The 20,782-nt window shown below is 58.4% G+C and overlaps 1 protein-coding gene, 1 long non-coding RNA gene and 1 other non-coding gene across 3 annotated transcripts; 1 reads left to right on the forward strand and 2 right to left on the reverse strand.

Annotated features, from left to right (window-relative positions):
- Positions 1–29: 29 nt before the first annotated feature.
- Positions 30–3,002, forward strand: LOC140896414 (uncharacterized). The gene is made up of 3 exons (XR_012154545.1): positions 30–375; positions 975–1,114; positions 1,912–3,002. It is a non-coding gene; the product is annotated as an uncharacterized lncRNA (long non-coding RNA).
- Positions 2,917–14,919, reverse strand: MVD (mevalonate diphosphate decarboxylase). The gene is made up of 10 exons (XM_073308182.1): positions 14,713–14,919; positions 13,665–13,735; positions 11,802–11,916; positions 10,945–11,091; positions 10,259–10,458; positions 9,492–9,566; positions 7,077–7,295; positions 5,633–5,748; positions 4,882–4,990; positions 2,917–3,759 (listed from the first exon to the last, which is right to left on the reverse strand). The coding sequence occupies exons 1-10, from the start codon at positions 14,780–14,782 to the stop codon at positions 3,679–3,681; spliced, it is 1,203 nt and encodes a 400-aa protein (XP_073164283.1). The 5' UTR covers positions 14,783–14,919; the 3' UTR covers positions 2,917–3,678.
- Positions 14,920–18,562: 3,643 nt separating this feature from the next.
- Positions 18,563–18,655, reverse strand: TRNAR-UCU (transfer RNA arginine (anticodon UCU)). Its single transcript has 2 exons — positions 18,619–18,655; positions 18,563–18,598 (listed from the first exon to the last, which is right to left on the reverse strand). It is a non-coding gene; the product is annotated as a tRNA-Arg (tRNA).
- Between the last annotated feature and the right edge of the window lie 2,127 nt (positions 18,656–20,782).

A 20,782-nucleotide genomic window follows, 5' to 3' on the forward strand; every position in this document is an offset into this window, starting at 1 on the left:
ACCGGCCCGCCCCCAGCCCAGCCGCGGGCGGGGGCGATCCGGCTCTCGGGCCCTGGCCCGGCGGGGGAGCCCGGCGCGTCGCTGCCCGCTGCCTCGGAGGCTTTAAAACCCGCGTTCAAAGGAAGGAGCGGGCCCGGGGAGGCGCCAGCGGCGGGCCCCCGGCTCCGCAAACAGCCCGGCACCCGCCCCCAGCGCGGGGAAGGGCAGGGCTCAGCCAGCCCCCGGCCACACCGGGGAAACTGAGGCACAGACGTGAAGCGACTGCAGGCTTTCAGCCAGCCACCTGCAGGGGGTCTGGAAGGGATTCCCCCCCCCTTCCGGGTTTTGGGGTTTTTATTTTTAATCTCCTTCCTCTGAAGCATCAGAGATTGCCAGGTCTGGAGACGGGACCACGGGACAGGGAGGGCCAGGGCTGGAGAGGGACCACAGGACGGGGAGGGCCAGGGCTGGAGAGGGACCACGGGGCGAGAAAGGCCAGGGCTAGAGAGGGACCAGGGGGTGGGAAGGGCCAGGGCTAGAGAGGGACCAGGGGGTGGGAAGGGCCAGGGCTGGAGACGGGACCACAGGGCGGGGAGGGCCAGGGCTGGAGAGGGACCACGGGGCGAGAAAGGCCAGGGCTAGAGAGGGACCAGGGGGTGGGAAGGGCCAGGGCTGGAGAGGGACCAGGGGGCGGGGAGGGCCAGGGCTGGAGACGGGACCACAGGGCGGGGAGGGCCAGGGCTGGAGAGGGACCACGGGGTGGGGAGGGCTAAGGCTGGAGACGGGACCACAGGGCGGGGAGGGCCCCGGTCAGACTGGTGGTGTTTTTACCTTCCTCTGCAACATGTGGGTGCAAGTCACTTGCCAGAATTATCTAGGTGTATCACATCTTCCTGCTCCTGGGGAGGCCTCGGGCACTAGTGCACCTCGCTCACTCCCAGATTGTCTCCCCCCCCCCCCCCAGTACACGGGTCCATTTTGGTTGTTGCATTTAGGATGTGGGTGCGGGCAGTGGTCCCTTCGGGCATGAAACGCTGTGACTGTATGACCCAGCATCACTCGTGGAGCCAGTGCTAGGACTGGGCCCGGATCCAGCCCTCTGGACTCATCTAACCTTTAGGTCAACCTTCCTCAGGTAGGGAGCAACGGGGGAAAGCAGGTTGCTTAAAGGGAACATTCCTTGTTACGGGAGCTTAAAAGGCCCTTGTGCTCTTTGCATTCATCAGAAACTGGGTGCAGCTTAGGAGCTGTGACCCTAAGGGCTGGACAGCTTGGCAGAAGGACAAGGATGCAGGGCTATCTACCGCACTCCTATGGAGCTTTTCATGAGGAGATCTTGCAGCACTTGACCTAAGGAGGTTAAAGCTAGGGAAACTGAGGCACAGAGAGGCAAAGGGACCTGCCCTCACTCACAAAGCATGGCAGTGGCAGAGCAGGGACTGAACTCGGGTTCTCTGCAGGCCCAGCCCTGCTCACCCAAAGCAGCTGGGGGAGAATCGCTTCAGTCAGGCCCTGACAGCTGCGATACACTTCGCAAGAGAGCCATGCAACCCAGGGGAGTTAACAGAGGCTGTGGAATCATGGCAAGCAGAGGCAACTGCTGCCCTGTTCCCCTTCTCCAGATGGGTGGGGAATGAGAGGAAGGCTGCTGCGTGGCCAGACCCTGCTCCTGCTCTGTGGGTCAGGCACCAGGCAGGACCCTTGAGCCCACCCTGAAATGCTTTCACTCAAGCCTCTGGCTACAGAGCCCAGCCTAGGCTCTGCAAGCCACAGCTGAAGGAGTCCCGGCTGCAATCAGTCAGTGAGGAACCTGACAAAGGCAGTTCCTCCTTGCCCCCCAGCCGGCAAAGGCCATCTGACCCCCATGCTTCCTTTGTTTTATCCCCCAACCCCTGATTTACAGCAAACATTTCCTGTCTCCTCCCTTCTTAGATCACCCAATTTCCTCCCAGGCCACCAAGATTGCCGCTGCCCCAGGCCTTCGAGATACCCCCATACAAAGGCATCAGGCAAAGCTCTATGGTCTACACACATTTCTGGGCCTGTCCCTTCAACTTTTACTCTAACCCAGGAGGTGACGCAACCCCCCTCAAACATTACCCCATTGACATCCCAAGTCCCCCTGAACTTCTGAATGAGCAACCCTATTTCTATAGCAACCCTCCCCGCAGAGCTTCCGCCAACGGGGGTATTTCATCAGGGTCAAATAGGTCTCAAGCACAGCAGAGAAGAGCAACCAAGGTGCTGGAATGAACTATGACAAAGGGCTTTAAAAAACAAAATGAAAACCAACCAACCAGGTCGCCTGTAGCCAAATTCCTCATGAGTAAGCGGGCTCTGCCAGACAGCAGAAGGGTCTCTGGGAGGAGGAGCTATGGGACGTTTGGAAAAGATTCTGAACAATAAAGCTGCTCGAACTGTTGGATAGGACCTGCCTTCCAGTTCAAGTGCAGTGTTGGCTGTCCCTGCACTAGTGATCACTCACCCACCTCTGAAATGCAGCTGCCTCGGGGTGGAACACTGCAGCTGCTGAGCAGCACACAACACCAGCATGTGGGGGGGTGGGGGGAGTGTGTTTTTAAGAGGGGAAGTGAAGAATAACTCCTACAAGTGGACCTGCAGAAGGGAATAGGAGGGTAGCCAAAAAGTAACCAGAATTTGCCCCAGATATCAGGGCTCTTATTCCAAACATTTGCTAAAGTAGCTGTGGAATCACAATGGAAAGAAACGAGCCTACATGCATGGTGGGACTGGACTGGTTAGGGCTGCTAATGTAATGTAGGAATTTAATCTACCTGCTTCATTTCCGGCCTCTTCTTGGACAACACCCTCTCCCCCATCCCTCTGGGTGTCTCCCGCTGGATCTTAACAAGTCGAAGGGAAAGCGGGGTGGGGGGGGAGGAGAGAAGAATGTAAAAAACTGAGCAGACACACTCCTGGGTTCAGAAAGTGATATTCATGGACATTTACACTTAAAACCAAAAACAAGGAAGTAGGGACATTTCAAGATTGCTCCATTTTTAAAACCCAGCTTCCCAGTTAGCGTAGAGTGGGATGGGGTGATCTGGGGAGGGAACTCCATGCCTGCCGGGGAGCAGCACCAGCTGGCTAAGGGGATGGGTAAGTGAGCCCTTCATCTCTAGGTCAGTCCAGATCAGGCCCCACCAGAAAGGAGTCCAGGGCAGCTGGCACCAGGAGCTGTTCCCATCTGGAAGCAGTTTGCTGTGGAGTCAATCCTTTTCCTAGCAGACGAGCAGCCTCATCACAACTGCCCTCCTTTGCTGGCAGAATTGGCCTGGAGATGGGACCCTCCTTTCCTGAGGGGTCCTGGCCCATGGGGGGAGAAGCACCCTGGCTGGGCAGTGTGGGGACACTAGCCCTGCCACTGGCCAGGTGGCGTGTGTTCTGCAAGGGGGCTTTGGTCAGCAGCGCTCTTCCCCAGCATTAAATCCCCCAAGAGGGAGCAGCAGGACCTGAAAACCTTCTCCCAGACTGTACCTCACTGGCAATCCCCAAGCTTTGCTGGGATCGATCCCCCAAGGCCACTCCCCGAACGCCTCTCTGCTCTCCTGAGAGCCAGCGACTGAAACAGCATCGCCACCATCCACATTCCCCACTCCCCGCGGGCTGGAAGCGTCTTTGCTCAGCATGTATCCCTGAGGCTGAAGGGTGCCGGGTGGCTGCTCTGCAGGGGGCTGCTCAGGCACTGAGGCGGGGAAGCCCATCTGCTCCCAGCAGATGGAGGTTGGGATCGTCCAGAGGCTGAGGCCCCGGCCCCGGCTACAAGAAGAACAAAGCCACACATTACAGAGGGGAGCTGGAGAGGGCTGCTGGGACCCCTTGGGTGCTACGGGTGAGAGACCCAGACACGTACGCAGCAGAGGGTTTAGAGAGCACCAAACAGCCGACTGGGTGCCCTGCCGGGGGGGGGGGGGGGGTTGAAGAAAGCCCCCTTTGAGCATGCCATTGCATGATCTGTGAACCTCACAGTCCAATCTGGGATGACTAAGTCTTCACCAGCAGCCTGCCCCCCATCCAATGCCTCCTCCATCCTGCTCTTAACCGGATGCTTGCCCCAGGTCTCCCCTCCGCACTCTGGTGGGTACGTTGGATTTAACCCTGTGATGCCAGGGGACACCTTGCATCACACGCTGCTTTCCTCTCACACCAGCACTGGCCAAACCCACGGCTGGGAGCCACATGGCTCCTCCAGGCCCTGATTCCACGTGGCCGACGTGCTAGGGGACCGCTGGGTCACAGAGAAAGAGGAAGCAGGTGCTGGGATGGGGCGGGGCCAGCTGCCGGGAAAGAACTCAGGGTCTGTCCTCACTAGCAATGTTAAAGTGCTGCACCAGTGCTGGGGGAGAGCTCTCCCCGTGCTGCAAAAAACCCACCCCCTCGAGGGGCGCAGCTCCCAGCACTGGGGCACTGTCTACACTGGCACGTCACAGCACTGAAACTTGCAGCGCTCAGGGGGGGGTTTTGTCACTCCCCTGAGCGAGAAAGTGGCAGTGTAGACAAGGCCTCGACGAGCGCTCAGCCCCACCCAAGGAACTGGCTCCACAATCTCGGGGCGCTCCCCCATGGCACAGGGCTCTTGTCCTTACAAAGGGCCAGGCTTAAAGACGGCCTTTGCAATGGGGATGGGGGGGGAGGACTTAAGCCCCCCTCCCCGCCCCTAATTCAGACTCTGGGGTTCGGAGCGTGGCCAGAGACCCAGAGGGGAGTCAAACAGACCTGCGCCCCTCTCGTTACCCACTCCAGGCTGCGCAAACATGGTTTCTTTCTGCCGCTGCAGACAGTCAACCCCAGGGCCCAGCCATGTTTGAGCTCCCCAGTGTGGATGGGCCCGGGTCTGCAACAGCACCCCACACCTGCCTCGGGCCCAGCCCCACGCCGTACCTCGGTGAGGAGGATGTACCGGATCGCCCCAGGAACAGGCTCCAGCACCACCGTGGAGAGCAGCTCCTCCGAGAGCAAGGCGGGCCCGGCCGGCAGCCCCCTCAGGAACCTGCAGGGGCACAAAGGGGATATCGGCAGGGGTACGTGGGGCACACCCCAAGAGAGGGGAGATGGGCGGGTGGTCAAATGGGGCTAGGAGTCGCTGCCCTCCCAGTCATCCCCCCCTGCGCCGGGTCACTTCGGGCTGCCCCTCATCTGCTCCAGACTGGCTCTTTCTCACCAATGCCCTCTCCAGGCCCCCAGGCCTAGCTCCTAGAGCTCCCGCCTTAGTCCGTCGCGGGCAGACCCCACTAGTGCTGCCTGACAGCCTCAAACCCTCTGGCCGCTGCAGGCCCTGGGCCCCGGGAAATGCTCGCCTGGAGCAGACCCTGGCACCAGGGCTGAGAGCAGCCACTAGAGACCCTGGATGGACCAGAATCAAACGGGCCGGGCAGAGGGAACAGCCCTGCTGCCAACTTTCTCCTGCTGCCCCACTGCACCTCCACCCCAAGCACTGCCAATGTCCCTCAATCCCAGCCTGCAGCCCCCTCCCCTGGGAGCCCTCAGCTCTACCGATACCCCTCAATCCTGACCAGCATTTCCCTCCCCCGACCTACGCCCCTCTGCTGGTGCCCCTCAGTCCCGACTTGCAGCCCCTGCTACCCCAGTCCCCAGCACACCGCGCTGGCTGAACAGGGCGGCTGGGACTTACTGGCCTCCATTAGACTCAGGAGGGAAGCTGCACTTCACCACTTCCACAAACTCATCCACCGTGTCCGCCAGGGTGAAGACCACGGCGTTGGGGCCAGCGTCAAAGGTGTAGGCCACCTACAACAGAGCGGACGTGGTCAGCACAGCACGCGGAGCAGGGCTGCCTGTCGCCCGCGGGCTCCAGCGCCCGGCATCCCGAACACTCGCCCAGCCCCACAGCCGCAGCCTTTGCTGGCCCAGGGCACGTCTCCACACTCCGGTGCCCTGCGGCACACTGGCACCAGAGCAGGGAGCTCAGGGGGCAGGTGAATGGGGCTGACCAGAGAGAAACACCTGCTCGAGGAAGGCAGCAAGAAGAGCAGCAGCTGCTTCCTGTTTCATCTGCCCCCTATGAGATGCACATCCCTTCCTCCGCCACGCCACGGGGCCGATGCTAGCACGGCCAGGTGGGCAAACAGATCCTGCCCAGCGGTCCATGAGTTCTAGTATTCATGGGCAACACCCGGTGCTGCAGAATGAACCAACCCCCTCATCCCCCGACAGCTGCATCTGGGGTGGGGATCCCTCCCTGAGCCCTGCAGAGAGCAGTGGGGCCCCTGAAGCGTGCGAGCCGACTGCACCTCGTCCTCACATCCACCAACTGCTCGACTCCATCACGCCCCAGGGATCGGGGCCGCGGGATCCCACACATTTCCCACAAACAGTCAGGGGCGTGTGATGGAGATGTGCTGAAGGTTAGTCACTGGGGAAGGGGGGTAGGTGCTGCAGGGTGGGTGGCAGAAGCCGGGAAGGATAGATCACTCACACAGGGAGGTCGATTTTAGTTGGTTTCCTAGGGGCAGGTCGTCTGGGGCAGCAAGGATCCTTTCGTCACACACCGGAGCCCTCTATGGGGGAAATCGCTCCACTAGGAAGTTACCTCCCGCGTAGCGGTTACAAGTCAGTGCAGCCCTACACCGGTTTGCTGTCCTGCCCCGGCACCCTGCCTGCGCTGCCCTCAGTTAGGTGGGAAGCGGCGTCTCCTGGACACATACCCCAGAGCTCCCAGTGCCACTCCAAGCTGCAGCGCATGGTAGACAATTGCACATGGTTGGGGGGGGGGCCCTCTTGGGTGCCAGGGGAGAAGGTGGTAAAAGTCTCCCAACTCCCACAATCTTCCTGGGGAAATCCCAAGATTCCCTAGGACCTGCTTGAGCACACGTGCTCAGTGAGTGACTGTAGCACCCGGCACAGCAGATCGGCCCCGGGAGATCTCAAAGGGGTGGCCAATGGCTCATGTTCTGAGCAGACAGACACTACCCTCCGATCACGGGGCTCTGACACTCGCTCCCCTGGCCCCTGTCGCCTTGGTGAAAGGACAGCCGCTCTCTGAACCAGGAGGCCCTGCCCGAAGTGCCATGCTGTGCACCCCTGATGCCAGTCCAGGTATCCCACTCTGAGCCCACCTTGGTCTTGCCGTGGTGCGCGTTGAATCGGTGGGCCAGGGCGATGATGCGCCGGGAGATGTCGTTGAGGTAGAAGATGGGAGGGAAGGTGTCCAGGCAGGTGGCATGGAACTGGTTGCTGTCCTTCATGGTCAGCTGGCCAAAGCCCTCAAAGTCTCGCTGCCGGATGAACTGGATCATCTGGGCCATGCGCTCCGGCACCACTGCCTCTGCGCGATGCTGCAATGGGGCAACAGGGACAGTTACACTGGGGGGGGGCCCCACTGCATTGGGATGGGGAGACCCACAAAGTCTCATTACTATTTTGGGCACCTGTGCCATCTCCTTGGCACCATCGTCCAGTGGGGGCACCTCATCACAGCACGAGGGATGGACTGCACCATCTCTAACCCTGGGCCCCACACAATCATCGGGAGGGGCTGCTCCCAGCAAGGCCCTACCCACCAACAATGCCCCTACAAAGGTGGGAAAAGAGCCAGGAGAGCTGGAGGAGTCATAGAATCATAGAACTGGAAGGGACCTCAAGAGGACATCTAGTCCAGTCCCCTGCACTCATGGCAGGACTAAGTATTGTCTAGAGTCCATCCTTGACCGGTGTTTGTCCAGCCTGCTCTTAAAAATCCCCAATGATGGAGATTCCACAACCTCCCTAGGCAATTTATTCCAGCGCTTAACCACCCTGACAGTTAGGAAATTTTTCCTAAACCACTCTTGCTGCAATTTAAGCCCACTGCTTCTTGTGCTTCCTCAGAGGTTAAAGAGAACAATATTTCCCCTCCTCCTTGTAACAACCTTTTACATACATGAAAACTGTTATGTCCCCTCTCAGTGGTCTCTTCTTCAGACTAAACAAACCCAATTTTTTCAATCTTCCTTCATAGTTCAGGTTTGCTAGACCTTTAATCATTTTTGTTGCTCTTCTCTGGACTTTCTCCAATTTGTCCACATCCTTCCTGAAATGTGGCACCCAGAACTGGACACAAAGCTCCAGTTGAGGCCTAATCAGCGCGGAGTAGAGCGGAAGAATTACTTCTTGTGTCTTGCTTACAACACTCCTGCTAATACAGCCCAGAACGATGTTTGATTTTTTCACAACAATGTTACACTGTTGACTCATATTTAGCTTGTGGTCCACTATGACCCCCAGATCCCTTTCCGCAGTACTCCTTCCTAAGCCGTCATTTCCCATTTTGTATGTGTGCAACCGATTGTTCCTTCCTAAGTGGAGTACTTTGCCTTTGTCCTTATTGAATTTCATCCGATTTACTTCAGACCATTTCTCCTGCTTGTCCAGATCATTTTGAATTTTAATCCCATCCTCCAAAGCACTTGCAACCCCCCCAGCTTGGTATCGTTTGCAAACTGTATAAGTGTACTCTCTATGTCATTCTCTAAATCATTGATGAAGATATTGAACAGAACCAGACCCAGAACTGATCCCTGTGGGACCCCACTCCTTATGCCCTTCCAGCCTGACCGTGAACCACTGATAACAGTCCCTGCCCACCAGGAGTCAGTGCACAGCTGCTCCCCACTGGCTGTGGAGGGCTGTTTTGTCCTGTTTTGAAGGGGATGTCAGGCGGGAGGGCTCCCAAATCTCCCTCCCACCCTCTGGATAGAATTAGTGCTTCAGCTACGAAGGGTCTCCCCAGACGCCCTCAGTCACATCACAACGCGGCAGCTGGCTGAGTTGTTAACACAGTCAGGGATGTTCCAGCAGCTGGCTGAAAACTCGGCCCGTGGCCACTTGGGTAGAGCCTGCTCACCCCCGAGTAAAACCTCCCCAACGCGCAGGCAATACCCTCGGATCCAGCAGCCCCCGCAGGAAGAGACTCGGAGCTAAAGGGCCTCGGTGTCTCCAGCCGCACTGCGTTACAGCCTGCAAGCAATGAGCTGGTTCCCCGAGTGCATTCAAAGGTGCTCAGTCACTGTAGTGACCAGAGCCCGAGTAACACTGACATGGATCCGTTGTGCTGGAAGGAGTTGGAAAAACACCACCAAATGCACTCAGAGGTCCAGCAGATTTTGCAAGGGAGCACGGCATCAGGCCCAGCAGCCCTGCAGACAGCATGGACGGAATAACCTGCCCGTTCCCGGCCACCATTAGCTAGAGGTCAGCTCAGGCCCTGAAGCAGGAGAGTTTGGATTCCACCAAATTCCACATTTCCAGTCTCTGGGGTCAGGAGTCAAACACGCCCCCCAGCAGGGCTCCAGGGGCAGGTGCTGGAGCACAGGGGAAGTGGGAAGTTAGCATCAGGCCCCCTTTGCTATGGGATTTGAGTGAGTGATTTGGGGGTTATTCCAAACGCCAGCGCCCCCGTCCGCCCCAGCAGCATTGCAGGGACAGCTAGATCAAACGTGAGCAAGAGAAACACCTGCCCCCACACAGCTGAGAACAGGGCTCCAGCCTCAAACCTTCAGCAAGCGGCTGGTGTCCACGCTTGTCTGCATCCCAGCTGTGCTGCCCACCGGTTTCTTCTCAGCGCTTACCTGCGGGGGGGGGGAGAGGAAGAAAGCTCTTCGCATCAACATCCCCAAGGGCTCTCCCCACCCAGAGGAAGGTGCAGCGGCCCCCAGATGCTTGGGGAACAGATCTCACCACCTGGGGCCAGTCAGCTGCCCCACCCCAACTGGGACATTCTTGGGAGTATCTCACCCCTAAACCCTCAGGACCACTCTGACTCCACGCGCCCCAGCACACCAGGAACAGACACCGCTCTCCCTCCCAAGTGAGGACGCAGCAAACCCCAGAGCCCAGGTCTGGGTCGATAGGTTCTCAGTCTCGGAGAGCGACTGTCTGCAAGAGCCCTACTAGCCAGAATCCCATCTGGAACATACCCCCGCGGATGACCCTCCAGCCCCTTTGGGAGGCAGGCCCGGGACTGCAGGGGAAGTGATCCACAGGGAGTGGGAGTGACTGCCCAAGGTCTAGTATGCGGGAGAGGCTGGCACAGAACCGAAGAGTCCTGATGCCAAGGTCCCTGCTCTAACCACTAGCCCACACTTCCCTTCCAGAGCTGGGAACAGGACCCAGGAGTCCTAGCTCCCAGGGCAGAACCAGCCCTAGGTCTCACTCTTTCCTCACCATCCCATAATGCTTTTCCTGCCCCACCCTCAGGCTGGATGGATGCCGTGACCTAGGGGTACCAGACCCGCTGGGTCGCCCCCCGGTTCTCACTCACCACCAGGATGAGCACTCTGAGCTCCGGCCAGTGTGTCTCTGGCGCCACCTGCTGGGCAACGCTGTCCTTGCCGTCAGGCCGCTCCCCCATCAGCCACTGCACGAAGCCCCCAAGCATGCTCCTGCAGGCGCTGCCCGATCCCTGGCGGGCGACGTCGGAGAGCTCGCCCTCCACGCCATACAGCCGGGCCAGGGTGTGCACTGGGACAGGAGACGGGGTGAGGTCAGCGCGGCTGGGGGACTCGCTCCCCACCCATGGGGCCTGGCCCCAGGGCTCTGGCCAGCTGGATCCTCCTCCACCAGCATCCAGCCCCCTGGGCCGATCCTAGGGTCGCTCGTCCCCAGACAGCCCCCCCCAGGCTTCTCCCCGAACCTCACTACAGCACGGCCCAGCCACGGGGGAGGAAGGGGACAGCCCAGCAGCCCAGTGCAGGGCATTTGGGAGGGGAGGGGGACGAGAGGAGAGAGAGACACATGGAAAGCCCACCCTCCATTCCCTGGAGAGCCAGGGACAGTGTGTGTGTGGGGGGGAAGGGACAGCCCGGCACCCTCTCTCAAGAGCCAGGAGCAGGGACAACCCAGCGCATGCACACCACCCACTCCCCCCTCCCGAGAGCCGAGGGCAGGGTGTGGGGGCAAAGAGGGGGGGGACAGGAGCTGGGGCAGGGCTCACACCCATGCACTCACCCAGGCAGGCATACCCCGCTGCTGAAGACGCCAGGCCGGCCGCCGTGGGAAAGTTGTTCACCGAGGCAACGTGCACTTTGTAGGACAGACTGAGGGGGGCCGCGGCCCCAGCACTGCCGCCCCTGCGCTTCCTGGCCAGGCGGCGCACTGCAGGACAGAGCAGAGCGGGGCTTAGATGTCCAGAGGCATCTGACCTGCCCCAGTGGGTTCCACGGGGTCTGGACTGGGGGCAGCAGGTCCATGGTTAGCACCTAACACCCCCACTCCCTTTTGGGTGCTGGAGAGAAGACAATGAGCAAGGCAGCAGCAGCAGGGCCATGGTGCCAGCCACAGAGGTATCTGCCTGCCCCTCCTCGCTCTCCTGGATGGGTTCTGGGCAGGGCAGGAGAGGGCCTGCACTGGGGTAGCACAAGGGACTTTTAGGGAGCGGGGTACATCCCAGAGAAGCAGCCTCCACCCCGCAATCTGCAAGGGTCCCAAAGCACTTCACAAGCTTTAAATACAGCCCTTCAAACCCCAAAGAACACGGGGGAGGTTTTACAGAGAGGGAAACTGAGGCACAGAGCAGGGCGGCGACCTGTGCAGGGTCACGTGGGGAACCACTGGCATGGCTGGGAATGGACCCCAGGAGTCCCACCTGCAGCTTGCATATGGCCTTGTGGGGAGGTACTGAGCGCGCCCAGTGGGGATCATGCTCGCAGCAAGTTGGAAGTATATGGGCAACCCAAGGGACTGAGACAGACCTTGACCGCAGGGAAAGCTGGGGGCTCAAACTGGGGCCTGCCCCTTGGCAATTCCAGCTGCTCACCACCAGCCCACCTGGCTGTGCCTGCCCTGCCCCCAGCCAGGATACTCACTCTCCCGCAGGCAGGACTGCAGCCGCGGGTGCCCCACGTTGGCCTCTTCCCCGTTCAGCCAGAGCCGGTCCTCTTTGAAGTCTCTGCTGATGGCGGCCGTGGTGGTGGTTTTAAGCTGGGAGGGAGAGATCAGAGTGCGCTGAGCTGCAACCAGGGCTAGGCAGGGGCGTTCCAGCGACGTGCAAGCACATGGTTAGATTTAGCTCCAGGGATTAGTGCTGAGCCCCGCCCCGTGGCAGTGGCCACTGTGTTCCACCCACGGGGCCACACGAAGCCCCCATCCCCATCTCAGAGGGGGCCGTGGATCAAGTTCTATTTATGACGAGGAAGAACAAAAGCCCAAAATTATTCTAATGTATCACGATTGCTCTCTATCACGGTAGCACCCAAAGGCCCCCATTGTGCTAGGTGCTGTATACAGGCAGAGTGACACAATCCCCTGAAGAGCTGACACAGGTGGAAGAGGGAAGAGACTTGCCCAAGGTCAGCAGAGGTCAGTGGCAGAGGTGGGACTAGAACCATGGTCTTCCAACTCCTAGCCCAGCACCCTGCCCACTGGTCACCCCCTCCCCCTCCATTCAGAGGCTGCTACCCGGCTTTGCTGAATGTGTGAACAGCTTCTGTGCAAAGTTTACTTTGTTTTACAGAGCGGCTCCTCTCTAACCGCAAGTGTACGCAGAGCAAAAGCTAAGTGCCCCCAACCCCTTGTTCCCAGGGGGCAGCGGCTTGCACATTTTGCTAGGATAATAATAAAAGGTTTCTATTTATACCACCACTTACCTGTGAACTCACAGCTGCATAACCCCCGCTGGTAGGTAAATACTATCATCTCCCACTTTACACATGGGGAAAACAAGGCAGAGTTGGGAAGTGACTGGCCCAAGGCCACACACAGCAAGCCAGTGGCAGATGTGGGAAGAGAACCCAGGTGTTCCTGCCACCAGGCAATACTCCCTCCAATGTGAGCACTTCTAAAATGGGAAGAGACATCGCCAACAGGCTGGCACCTCTCACCTTTATGAGAGCCAGACTGGGCATGACCTTCCCAAGGCCCTAGAAGTGCAGTTTAAACTAGGTGTCTCTTTGGGGCTGAGGGGCAACAAGTCACCCGAGACGAGGCAGCATTTCAGCACAGGCCACGGGCCAACCAGAGATCCCTTCGGATCCCAAGCCCCCACCTTTTCACCAGGCTGCACCCACCTCGCCCTGCGGGGAAGCGCTGAGCTAATACGTGGCTGATACATGTCTCCAAGCACACGTGCCAGTTCAAACACTGCAGAGGGACAGATCACAGTGCACAGGGATCTACAAATGAAGGGCAAAAGGGAACTCCATTGAATTTCCGGGAGTTAATGATTACACCAAGGGATAGACTGGGCCAAATGAGATTAAAATAAGAAAGGGGGAAATTTTGGCTAAATATCAGGGAAATAAGTCCCAACGCTGTGACCCAGGAGGCTGTGTAATATTGTCCCAAGGGAAGGGACAGGAGCCACAGGGGACAATCATGTACTGGTCCTTGGGGAATGCACTGGAATGATGATAACATAGAAAGTAGAGAGAGGAAAGATTTCTATGACACGCTGACAGTGGGGTTTATAGCAAACCACACTTTAGGCAGATGTTTCTCCCACAGTGGCCCATCATTTCCAAGCCCTTTGGGAAGAAAGTTACCACCTGTTTCCTTGAACATTTGCCTGATTGTTCCCAGAAGAAGAGTGGCTGCTGTTGTTTCACTCTCAAATGAAACCCCCCTCTCTGCTCCAGTCCAACCGCTAACAATCTCTCTTCTCTACCAGCCTCAGCTCCGAGTCACTCCCGAGAAGCATCTTTCCTGGGCTTTTATTACAAGTTCATACCAACCTGATCCTGGTGCAGGGTGACGCTCAGAGAGGAATTGATGGGTAAAATCAGCTCTTCATCTCGCTTCCCCCCTGGAAGAGATTAGATGGCAAAATCAGCATGGAGAGTCCCCAGTCATTAGTACGGGGCTGGGGTTCTCATCAGACAGTTAATCACTCAGGTTCCTGCCTCAGCAGTTGCTCTCAGGCACGTGGAGACCCATCAGAGGAGCCCAATAATGCAATAAAAGAGAGAGACCCAAGTCACTTCCAAATAATCCTCATCAGTCCACAGCGAACTGGCTACAAGAAACAGGTCTGACGAGATCAGGCTACAGAATTCATTCTGCTTGCCTCACCCAGTCCTGGTTAGATACCAGGGCCTCTGTTTTAATTTATTAAATCCTACAGCGTGTGCTGCCACGACAGCTGGAGGTGCTTCTGATGCAGAGCCTGAGACAACCAAGGAGGGCAAAATCTGCAAACCCAGGAACAGAGAACAAGCCAAAGTCAGCCCCATTAAAGACAGGCCTGATGGCCCGCCCTGCAGGGGACATGGGGCAGAACAGGGTGCCAAGAGCCCCCCCAGAGACCTTTGCCCCAGTGATGGTGAGAGCCTTTCCCCTAGCTGTGCCCCCGTCCCGCAGTGCTCTCTGTTCCAGTCCTGTTAGACTGGAAGGGGACCTCACCGGGGTCACAGGGTTTGGTAACTTTCAGCTCCTCCAAGACTGCCAGACTCAATGAGATAGGCTTTGACAGGGCTCTTCTCCCGGCCCAGACCCGCTCCGCTGCCCTTGATGAAAGGCGCCATCTGGAGGGGCCGCGGGGGGGGGGGCGCGGGGGGGCGGGGGGAGGGGCCGGGGGGGGCGCGCGGGGGGGCCCCCGCTGGACGACGCAGCCCCTGCCCCGAGGAGGTTACACAGTCTAACAGACACGGGCGTTTGCTCGCTCAGGCCGACCCCAGGGCCTTCCTGGGGGATACGCGCCCCCCTCTGGGGCGCTGCCCTGGGACCGGGGGGGGCCCGGCCCGGGGGGGGGCGTGCCCGGGGGGGGGGGCAGGGGATACTCACAGTACTTGACGACAGCGATGTTGACAGGGGCTGTGCAGGTCACCACGGTGAGGGGCGCCTCCTCAGCCATGCCGGGGGCTGCAGAGGCCCAGGGAGGGAGCCCAGGGGCGCCCCAGCGCGGAGCCCAGCTCTGGCTGCCCGGCCAGGCAGCTGCCCTCCCACACGTGCCTGCCCCGCGCGACGCCCCCGCCCCCCCCCATCAGCTGGCGGGAGCGGATTGGCTAGCGGACCAGCAGCTGCTACAGCCGCTTCCAATCAGCACCGGCCCCCCCGCCCGCGGCTGGCTCCGTCAACCAATGGGAGGGATCGGAAGATGGGCGCCGGCCGCTCCCTCCGCACCCAGCAGGGGGGGGACCCTGGCGGCGCCGGGTGCACGTTACCACCCGGAGGCTTTGAGCTGGCACACGAAGAGGGGACTGTTGCTACGGTCGCACCAGGTGCCATATTCCAGAGTGGAACAGCATGCACATGCGCAGTCTATACAACTAGCGTCCCCGTCATTCAGGCCCGAGCGTTCCAGCGTCGGCCATGACACTATAGGCAAATGCAAGGGAGAGGTGCGGGCTGGGGCGGCCAGAATTAGGGACTGATCCTGCAGCTGAGCAGCCTGGGGGGGCTGATCCTGGGGTCACTGACACCAGACTACCCAGGGTGCCAGGTCTTGCAACGTTATATGGCGGCTTATGTGACTTTGGGAGGGTTTTGGGGATATTTGCAACATTTGGGGGGGCTGGAGGGATATTTGGGGATCTTCAGGGGAGGGCCACTATAGCCAAGCTGGAGACTCTCTTACTGTTTAACAACTGACTTGTCCAAGCGCTGTAAAAATCTATGTACCTCCGCAGATTTTGGAAAGCCCCAGCTTCTGGAGTCAGGGGATCGCCTGCGAAATCACAGCTTTCATTTTAAACTAGTAAGTTTCTAGCCTTTGTGGTTGCCGAGGAAAGCTTAAAACTATCCTTCCCCCTTCCCCCCAATGGCTCAGACACCAGCAGGCAAATAAAAAGAACCAGGCATTTGTTATTTTTATAACTCTTGTGATTTTTAATCCAATCTTCTGATTTTGGGGAGGCCTTTTTAACATTTGAGGTTGGCAGCGCCCCATTCGTGTGTAGCCAACCAGGGTGTCACTCCTGATTTACACCAATGAAAGAGGAGATTCAGCCCTGGTTCCCTATGTTTTCCTGCAAAGTACTGCACATCCCTCAGGGGCTGTGTAACTGCCTGTAATGGGGCCCTTCCAGCAATGTCAGCCAGTGGCATGACGTGGACAGTTCAAAGAGATTTGAGGAAGCAGCCTGTGTGTAAGTTGGGTCACAAGAGTTTAGACACTAGGGGATTTGTAACCAGAGTTCGTTGAAGTAACATTCAGCCTGGCTTTTTAGTTCCTCTTCTTTCTCCTGCCAAGCATGGGTCAGCCCTGGTGGCCAGGCAGATCCTGTGAACATGGCTGCCTGGCTCTGGTGCTGGTTCTGAGCCTCATACACCTGGATGCATTTGTTCTACAGGCAGCTGTGGCAAGAAGGGTGGACTTGGGCAGGTCCATGTGTCATCCTCGCTATGTATTAAAGCCAGCTGATTTCCACCCCTTCTTTGGACCAGGCTCTTTAACCCTTCATTGCATTGCTGCTTGCTGACTCTGGAGACATTAAGACACTGTCGATGGCCCTTTGCACTCTGACCCAGATCCTTTGCCTCCAGTGGGAGTTAGGCCACTTAATACCTTTGAGGATCTGGGCCTCTGCTCATGCAGCATGGGCGGCAGCAGGGTGAGCTTCCCACATAGGCCAGCGTCTCCCATTCACTTCTTGGCCGCTTTGCTGCAACTCATAGACATTAAGATCAGAAGGAACCATTATGATCATCTAGTCTGACCTCCTGCACAATGCAGGCCACAGAATCTCACCCACCCACTCCTGCCAGCAAAGGGACAGATTGGTGCCTTGTGGAATGATCTGTCTGCTACAGAGGCCTGTGAACTGGGCAGGGATCCAGGCCTCATTTCATTAGGGTGACCAGGTGTCCAGTTTTCGACTGGAACACCTGGTTGGAAAAGCGCAGCCGACTGGGACGTTAAAAGTCCAGTTCGCGGTGCTGCGGAGCTAAGGCAGGCTAGTCCCAAACTGTCGTGGCTCCGTGCTGCACCCCGGAAGCGGCCAGCAAGTCCAGCTCCTTGGCGGGGGACAGGGGGCCCATGGGGCTCCACGTGCTGCCCCCAACCTGAGCACCAGCTCCGCACTCCCATTGGCAAGGAACCACGGCCAATGGGCGTTGTGGGGGTGGTGTCAGCAGGCAAGACCAGTGAGTGGAGCCTCCTGCTGCACCTCTGCCTAGGAGCTGGACCTCTGTCTGCTTCTGGGGCACAGTGCAGAGCCAGGGCAGGTGGGAAGCCTGCCTTAGTAACCCCTCTGCTGACAGGGAGCCACTGGAGATAAGCCTGTGCCACAACCCCCAGCCCTGAGCACCTCCCCAACCCAAAGCCCCCTACTGCACCCCATATCCCTCATCCCCATCCCCACTCCAGAGCCAGCACCCCCAGATGGAGCCCTTACCCACCCTGCACCCCAACCCTTTGCCCCAGCCCAGAGCCCCCTCCCACACCCTGAACTCCTCTGCCCCAACCCTTAGCTGGAGCCCTCACCCTCACCCACTCCCACTCCCGCACCCATACCCCCTGCCCCAGCCCACAGCCCCTTCCAGCACCGCAACCCCTGGCCCCACCCCGGAGCCCACACCCCCAGTTAGAGCCCTCCTGCACCACAACCCCCTGGCCCTAGCCCAGTGAAAGTGAGTGAGGGTGGGGGAGAGCAAGTCACTGAGGGAGGGGGAAATGTAGTGAGCAGGGGTAGGGCCTCGGGAAGGAGCAGGGCAGGGGCATGGCCTCAGGGAAGGGGCAGGGCTAGGGTGTTCTGTTGGCAACCCTACATTGCATAGAGGCAGCCAAATGGTCACCAGATGAAAAGGTTTTAGGTTAGTACCAGCTTGGTTTGAATGGGTCATCGAGAGACAAGAGGGTCTGCAGCCCATTGCCAAGGCCCTGAACCAGCCAGTGCCCTGCTGGTTTGTTCTCATGGTTTGCAGTAATTACCTAAATTTCAGAAGGCGGCTCTTGATTCCACTGGCCAGTATCCTCCAAGCAGGCAGCCTGGAGCTGCTTTAGATTCCAGCCCCAGAGCCTGAGGATCCGGCTGGGACCCTCAAATGGGGTGAGCTGAGATTTAAGGCTCGCTCCTGCTCCATCAAAGTCAATTGCAAAACATTCCGTGGGCATGTTGGAAATTAACAAGGTGTAAAACTGAGCAAAGGGAGGTTGAGGCTGGCGAGCAGGGAGTGTTCCTGCCAGGCGCAATGGATTTGTCTGTCTACTGTTCCAATCTGATCATCTCCCAAGAGAAATGGGGAAAATCCGGTCACCGGCCTGTCTACAGAGACTGATCAGCAGCCGGACAATTAGTGCCGCTGTAATTTCTGTGTGTGGAGTCTGCCGGGAACTGGACTTGATGTGCCAATCCATGGCACGGGGGCCACTGACCAACCCTCAGATGGTAACAGCTTCACTCACCTCTGACCAGTGGCCTAGGCAGGAATGAACAATGACCAGTTCCTCCCCGAACTGTTTTTGAAGATAGAGAGAGCTCCTGTTTGTTTTTGATGTCACGTAGCTTCGGCTTTGAGCAAGTGACAGGCCTTATGTTTTCCTTGGCTAGAGGAATCATTCTGCCAGATACAGGAGGCCTTTCTTTTCTCTTGAATTAATGCTAGGATTGCCTTGTTGTTTTCATCAAACCAGTCTTGGTGCCGATGAGTGGAATATCCTTTGGTTTCAGCACATTCATTGTGAGGGGTAAAACAGCTCTGGTGGGACTTGAACCCACAACCTTTGAATGACTCCATCTGTCATCAGTCTAGAAGTCCAATGCACTATCCATTGTGCCACAGAGCCCTTGTCACATGTGGGGAAAATCTGCAGCACATGAATTGGGCTCCTCAGGCACCTAAACCCCCTTGGTAGATATGATCCTCGCATGGCGGTACAGCCGAAGTAAAAGAAGAACGAGATCCTGGTGGAGGTTTGGACTCTGCCAGCCTTGATGTATTTCTTCAGCAGGACTCATTTGGCAGGAGGCTGGGCGACGGAAGTCAGGGACACCCCGTTTCTTAGATGCATGCTTTGCACCTGTCTAGCACCTGCCATTGCAGGGTCTCAAAGGGCTTTACAGACATTAAGGAGCTCACTGGGAGGCAGGTGCCCCTGGGAGGCAGGTCACTAGCATTATCCTCATTTTACAGATGGGGAAACTGAGGCACAGAGCTGTGATCCTGCTCACGCAATGAGCTGGAAATACAACCCAGATCTCCTGGCTCCTGTTAACCACAGGAAGGCTCTGAGCTGAGCTGCTGGTTCCCTTCCTTACAGTAGTGGCGTAACATGCCTCAGAGGGCCCTGGTGCAAGACTAGGCTATGGGCCCCCTTCCTGATTCTGAAAGCTAAAATGTTGCTTACTCTCGACATCATGGTCCCCTGGCCTACCCCACCATCCCCAACCCCTCAGCCTGCTGCCCTCCCAGTACGCTCCACTCACTCCATAGCCCACTAGCAACTTGCCCACAGGCCTGGGACCTTCCTGGCCAGTCACCAGCACTGCCTCCGCTCCCCGCCCTCCCGCTCAGCGTGCCGTTCGCCTCCCTGCCTATGGGGCCTCTTCCCAATCCCGGCTACTCAGCAGCTCCGCTTGCTCCCATCACCCGCCCCACGCTCACACAACACAAGCCAAATCTGAGAGATGGTGCCAAGGTCGCGCCGCTGGTCAGGTTTGACCCGCCATCCCCCCGCTTCCATCAAGACAGAGGTGCGATGGAGCCAAATGAGAGCGAGTGGCGTCGTGACCCCACGGGCCAGGAGACATGCCGCAGCATTGCTCCAGGTGGTGGGGCCCCCGTAACCTCGTGGGCCCTGGTACGCCTGCACCACTTGCCCCGTTGCAGCTACACCACTGCCTTACAGGTCCCCGCTGCCCTCCACTGCAGCACCTCTGGGGAGGTGGCTGCACTCAGGAGGGCTGTTTCTGATGGCGCTTTGACTATCAGACGCTGCCTTGTATCAAATACACGGTCACCGCTGGGGCCAAGGCAGCTTGGTACTGGGGGCTGCATGACGGGGATTGCCCAGCAGGTGGCGGCGTAGGCCCAGCTTTCGCTGTGAACCAGGGATGTTTTCCGGCCGAGAGCGGGCCAAGAATCCTCCCTTCCATCCCCCAGCACCTTCCCAGTCACCCTCTAATCTCCACAGCGTCACCCCTCTGGTTCCTTCCCGCCAGCCAAGTGGGCAAGGCCCCACCAGCCCCCCTGGGACACGGGGAGCGCTCATGTCGGGCAGGGGCCCGGAGGAAGAGAAGTGCTAAGCAGAATTCTCCTGGCTGGTTTGCTGGGGGATTTCCCTGCCTTGGGCTGGGCCGGCCCAGATCATGGCCTTGGGCCGGGGCGTGAAGTCAGAGCCCCGACGGGGCTGGCTCTCCGCGCCTAATGGCGATCCCAGGGAATCATAGAATATCAGGGTTGGAAGGGACCTCAGGAGGTATCTAGTCCAACCCCCTGCTCAAAGCAGGACCAATCCCCAATTAAATCATCCCAGCCAGGGCTTGGTCAAGCCTGACCTTAAAAACCTCAAAGGATGGAGATTCTACCACCTCCCTAGGGAACCCAGTCCAGTGCTTCACCACCCTCCTAGTGAAAAAAATAGGAGCTGAAGGGGAAGAGTTGGAGAGGCCAGAACGACAGTACAGGAGGTCACAGGGTTTGCAAGGAGCAGGGCCCGACCCACTCAGTTTGCCCCTCCTTTGTACCCTGCCCCTCCAAAAGGTCAACCACCCTTCCTTGCACTGCCCGGCCTCTCTGTGCCTGTACTGGGCACAGAGGCAGGCGGGAGCTTTGCGAGGGTCTCCCAGCCTCATCAACAGCCCCCAGCAGGGCTCTAATGAGCTCCCATTCTCTGCGCAGCTGAGCCCTGTCCACGGCCGCCTATCACCCCTGAACAGCCCCGCTCATCTCGCCAGCACCACAAAGATCCGGG

The sequence above is a fragment of the Lepidochelys kempii genome, chromosome 12 (assembly GCF_965140265.1).
Source record: "Lepidochelys kempii isolate rLepKem1 chromosome 12, rLepKem1.hap2, whole genome shotgun sequence".
In the NCBI taxonomy this organism is placed as follows: domain Eukaryota; kingdom Metazoa; phylum Chordata; order Testudines; family Cheloniidae; genus Lepidochelys; species Lepidochelys kempii.